The sequence below is a fragment of the Nanorana parkeri genome, unplaced genomic scaffold (genome assembly GCF_000935625.1).
Source record: "Nanorana parkeri isolate BGI_ZX_2015 unplaced genomic scaffold, ASM93562v1 scaffold584, whole genome shotgun sequence".
NCBI lineage: Eukaryota > Metazoa > Chordata > Amphibia > Anura > Dicroglossidae > Nanorana > Nanorana parkeri.
In genome coordinates, this window is record NW_017306852.1 from 989962 (window position 1) to 995955 (window position 5994).

The following is a 5994-nucleotide window of genomic DNA, read 5'->3' on the forward strand; positions in this document are numbered from 1 at the left end:
TATATATGTGTGTGTGTGTGTAGGTAAACCTAAAACCATACATTGTGATAGGGAATGGCTTCCATACAGGCGATTTGTAGATGACATGCTCGGACTTGTCATGTTGCTTCATTAATAATGGAGATAGCCAGGCACATGCTTCGATGTATTTCTCTTAGAACTAGTCCTGAGAAAACGTTTGCCAATTAAGTGTATATAAAGCCAAACTCGTTTTGTTTTTGATAGAGTAATGAAAGGTTAACCCCCTGTCATGATCTAATAATGGAAAATTGATTATTTTCCTTTCCTGGTGTCTGTTCCAGCCTCCCTAACTAAATATGGTCGCCGGAGCTTACATGGCAGCACACCTTTGGCACATATGCAGTATAGATTCTTAGCTCTGGCGGCCATATTTAGTTGGGGCAGCGGGAACAGATAATGTATGCTGCTGTGTATAGGCACCTGGAAAGTTGTCTAAGTAGCGATTAGTGATGTGCAGGGGTTTTGGTGTGAACCAAGTCTGCTAAAACCCACAGAAAACTCTCACTGCCCCCTATCAGTTGCGGTAGGGGCAACCCCTGCCCCTTTGTGACGTCTAGCTGCGTTGCTGAGAATCTCCCCTTCCCCCCATGCAACTGATTGGGCCAGGAGTGGGTTGTGTCAGTGACTATTTTTGCAGGCCTGGGCAAACTGGTTCACGCCAAAGCCTCCACTCATCACCAGGTCCCAATAGGGCGATAAACTCTCTCTATTGGACCTGGTGACCATTATCAATAAAAATGAAAGCAAATCCCAAATGTTGGGTTGCCATCAGAACAGGAATAGATGGGAAATCTTCCAGTGAGGACACTAGTTCTGGTGACCCTGGGATTTTGTTCTCTTTGGAGATACTAAATAGTTTTGGCTCCAGTTCTGCTTTAATCGTTTGAGTTGTCACCAGAACAGGAACAGAGGGAAAATCTTCTCATGGGGGGCACTTGTTCAGGTTATAACAAAACAAAGTTGAAAAACAAAATCTAACGGGTTTTAACCACTCCCTACTCTATCCAAAATTAATATAAAATACATTTGGATTTCAACATACTTTCAAGCGGACCTTCACCCAAAAATGACACTCGCCATTATTCTCTGCCCCCTTGTGTAGTTTCAGGTCAAGGAATGCTGATTAGGCAAGGAGAGGGGTGAGTCACAGACACTTTTGGGCTGACTTGAGCCAGCTGGATTTGCACAAAGCCCCCACACATCCTTGTTCAGGATGAATTGACCAAAATCTTGCTTTCATTTTTTCATGTTGTACAGGGAGGATGGCATGCTGTCTTCAGATGGGCACCAAAAGGGGAACTTGGCACACATTTCCATCCCTCCACCCTGGTTATGAAAGGCTGTATTAAATGAAAAACATTCCGGTGTATACTTATACATTTGTTGGCCATTGTGTTACACTGCAATGAGCAAAATGTTACATGCGGTGTTCAGGCATTGATATTGCATTCAGTTCAGTAGTGGAAGAGCAATGACAGCGAGTGCTGAGTAGGGTCTGTAAAACGTGTCCTGGATGTTGGTTTGCATGCACCACCCGTGGGAATGGAGCCAAAGACATCATCTGTCCGGTTTGAGAAACAATAAGGTTCTGCTGGTTGCCATAATACATTCTTTAACGCAGTGTGTAATAACGCAGTGCAGTGCATTGTGGTGCCAAGTGTTATGAAAGGCACTCCAGCATTCATGTTTTTGCACAACACATGCTGACCATCTGTGCATTGTGGTACACTGTGTGGACATAAAAAATGGGCAGGTAGAAGATTTTCTTTTCTTTTTTTTTTTTCATGTGGTTACATAGGCTGCCTTAAAGTGTATTTCCACTTTTGTAGTCAAATTTGTGAAAGTCCTTCTATATGTTTATTATGTCTTCCTATTCACACCTCATATCCAAACATATTTTCTTCAAAAATACTTCTTACCTTTTTATGTTTTGTTGCAATAGGTAGCGTGGATGAATCCAAGGTTTTTTTTTTCCGAGCGCCTCCACAGTGATCTGCCCTTATTGAAAAATGTAGGGCTGAAATTTGTGGATTGTCTTTCTCTCATTAACTTAATTAACATACAATGCAGAACCCGGGCTTTTAGTCCTTTAACCCTTTGTTATGACAAGGAGTGTTCATTTTTTTTGCATATTAAATGTTTTATTGAGATTTTGCAAGTTGAGACAACATACATAACAAAGGTAATGCTATGGGTAAGGGGGGAGGCATGAAGGTTAAGGGGATGGGGAGGAAGGTAGGGAACATAATCCGTTCTTGTTCTGCGGCCTGTACATCAGTAAGATACTCAGTGTCACTAATAGGTGATGGGCATGTTCAAATCCCTATTTGTGAGACTATAAGGAGGCATGGATAGTGCTTTAAAGTATACATATACATTAAACTCAGTGTACAGTACCTGACAAGGAGTGTTCAAATCTACTATACAAATTATAATGAACAAACCCCTCTCAGCCCCTTCTAACATTACAAAGAAGGAGAAGCAAGTAGAAAATGTAAGCTTTTGCAGTCCAAATTTGGATAGCACCTATTTTATATTTATATAATTGTAAAGTGTATGGCAAGCTTTAATATTCATTTTGATAACAATGTTGTCTGTTAATCTTTTTTAATAGTAATGATGGTTATGAGAAGTTTCTTGAGAGGAAAGAACAACTTGCTTCCCAAAAGAATTCTGGTGATGCCAGGGAAGTGGAAGATGATGATGATGATGAAGATGATGATGATGATGATGATGGATGGTATTGGGAAGATAGCAGTGCAAATGTTCTTAAGCACCTATGTGGAAGAGGATCTAACCCTCAGGTATAGATAGTGGTATTATTACTTTTAAAGTACTATACATAATCTGCTTGTGGTGTAATTATTTCTATAGGTCTACACCTAGATTATAGACCAGGTCTATAACCTGTGGTCATGATCCAGATTGGGGCTTAGGGATTTCTTTTTTGTTTTTTGCACTGCAGGCCGTTGTAGCTGATCGGCTTTTAAAGCCTCGGTGTCTAAATTCTTTCTCAGGGCAATCACGTGCTAGGTAATTGCTTATCTCAGTTTGGTGTATCAGCCTGCTGTGCACACTGTTCTTCATAGCTGTTATACACGTTTCAAAATGTATTCCTTTTTAATACATTTAAAGAATCAGTTCACTCCCCTGAGCTAAATTATCCCACCCCTGCCTTCTGCAGATCTATATTTACCTGAAGACCGCTTCTTCGCTGTTTGTTGTCATCCAGCGCTGCAAGCCTCTCTTCTGCCTGCGTCAGTCTCCTGGCTAGGAGATGGCTCTATGGAAGTCTATGGGGCGGTAGTGTGTAGGTATGGCCAGCAGAGGGTACATTATGGTGCTGGAATGTAAACAATAGAGGAACCATAACAGCTGGATCTCAGTAAGTACTATCTGTGAACGGGCCGGGTGGCATAGTTTAGGTCAGGAATGGGGAACAAAAAGGATAAGTGCACTTATCATTTAAAGAAAACCTGTGCTTATGCAAATAAATCTGAACATCTAGGGCCTGAAGAAGAGTATAATGTGTTCACTTCAGACGTCAAACTGTAGAGCTTCTACTGGTTATATTGTTCCCATTTCCCAGTACACAGTTGGATGTTTGTGAAAACACCATCTAAGTCTAGTCCTTAGCCTTAACTTATCAGAATTTTACCTATAAATGATTATCTACCTTCCATATGCATAACTGAGGGGGCTTTGGCTTCATGGTTCTCTGACAATCTCCACTGTGTCCTATAGATAGAGATTGGTGGCAGAGAGTGCTTTATTTACCGATGACGCATTACATGGTTCTCTAAAACTGAGTACTTCCAGGTTCAGGATCAAACACTCACCGGTTTTGTCATTGCAAACATGAGATCTTACTGAAGCTCCTCTGCTGGCTTGGTGAATCCAAGGTTGTACTGCTGAATGTAATCTTTAGTTTTAAACATTTGGGGAGTTGAAAACAGGCTTTCTGAAATATGAAATATTATGGCAAAGACCAAAGAAGAAGGTAAGGGGGGCTAGCGGTACATATGTTTAAGGAACATAAAAGTGATTGGGTGGCTTTGCAGCTCGTTGAATCACTTCTGCTTTCAGCACAAAGGTTGGTCAATAAATTTAAAACCCATTTGTGGCTGGCGCTTCTTGCTCCTCTTTTGATTACTATGACCTAGCATTTAAAGACATATTCCACTTTTTGCAAAAAAAATTATAAATGTTCCCATATTGCAAAAACAAAAAAAGTGAATTAATTATTTTTTTTTTTTTGTATTGGAGCCTACAAAGCACGGTGATTATGATCAGTGGATAACAGCTACAATGCACAGGCTATTTCCTTAGAACCAGGCATGTACAGAGGCACACACCTTCGGTTATGGAGCTGGAGAAAATCATTAATGAAGTGGAATTAGCCTTTAAGTCATTTGCAAGGAGATGGATTGATTTGGCATACAGGACACGTGCTTGACAGTTACAGGGAAATGACACCCTTGTCTTGTCAGTAAATTACACTTGGCTATATGTCCTAAATCCTGCAGATGGCTTATTCAATATCCTGGTTAAAGTAATGTCTGGGAGCATTCACCACTCATTCCCTCCTGGAGTCTCACCTTCATGTATAAACATAGAGCTGCTCTTTAATTTTATTTAGATCAGGAATTGGATACTGGAGTATCATTCTTCTAATAGTGAACTTGATTCTTTGATTTCACACAAATACCAGCTAATAAAATATGTCAATATCATTGCTAAAATACTAATACTGCTACCATACAACTAATATGAAGGTTTCTTACCAGTGAGTATTTTATATTTTAGGGCAACAGGCAAGATATGCAAAACAGATCATCGAAAGCATATACAGTGACAGATAAGGTCTTACAGAAGTATGAAAATAAAATTAATCTAGGTAAGCATATGTGATTTATCAGACAAAGGAAAATGTTGCGTATATAGAACACTGTATACTAATCAAGCACTTCAAGCTGAACTTCAGGCAGATATAAATGCACAAATTATTGCATCTCTGTAATCATTAATACATCATAAATTGTATCATTTCTAAATGCAAGTGTAAAAGTGCAAGTGTATTTTTAAATGCAGTGTAAATACCTGAATTTGACTTGATATTAGCCTCTTTACTATCTATTGTACAGCAGAGCTTAGACAGAAGGAGGGAGAAGCAAGAGACTGTCCAGTCACAGGGTAGTGGTAAGGAAAAGTGTAAGAGCTGTGTAAGTCTAATGACTGGATGGACAGATATACAAATCCTTTGCCATTTAAAATGGCTCTCATGTATGTATTTTATCTGTACATTTAGCTGTTTGCCTGGCATTCAGCTTTAAGCACATGCACGTCTCAGTGTCAAGCTACAGACAGAGTAATACAAGCTGCAGTATGCAGTAGCGCCTAAAATGCGTAAACTCTGTGTATTCCTGGGCTAGCCAGGCTGTGTTCATATCGCATGCAGTTATACACATCATAGATTAGATATTAACAGTATGGGGGTGATGGGTGGCAGTAGTAAAAGTGAGGGCATCAGCCCAATGCTTATTATCCACTGAAGTTTCATGTGCATGATCTCATGACTGCAACCAATAACACAGGCAAAGCTACACAATAAATTGTTTCCTGTGTATAAATGAAAACATGACTGATCATTTTTAATGCAGATTTTGGGAATACATTATCAAAATGTGTTTGAGATTTTTGAGTAAAGAATTATATTTTAATGGTTTCCAGGTAAACTTAATCTGTCGGATTCGGTTATGAATAAAGTCACAGAAAAATCCAGACAAAAGGAGGCGGACACGTAAGTATAAGGCTTTATCCACATGGGTGCATGAGGCCATAGAACATAAATTGTGGGCGTATGTCTGTGCTCGGGATAACCAATTACGTGGTGTGCAGCCACCTAGAGTAATTAATTGGTGTAGGTGGCTATATGTGCATTTATGGCACTTCCTGTATAACCCCCCCCCCCCT

At 39.8% G+C, this 5994-nt stretch overlaps 1 protein-coding gene across 1 annotated transcript in view; it reads left to right on the forward strand.

Annotated features, from left to right (window-relative positions):
- The window catches only part of RIOK1 (RIO kinase 1), a 33360-nt gene that overhangs the window by 292 nt on the left and 27074 nt on the right, over positions 1 to 5994 (forward strand). The window contains exons 2-4 of the mRNA XM_018562554.1: positions 2636 to 2825; positions 4828 to 4918; positions 5752 to 5821. Of these exons, the coding sequence (XP_018418056.1) occupies positions 2636 to 2825; positions 4828 to 4918; positions 5752 to 5821 (351 nt within the window). The remainder of the gene's footprint in view (positions 1 to 2635; positions 2826 to 4827; positions 4919 to 5751; positions 5822 to 5994) is intronic.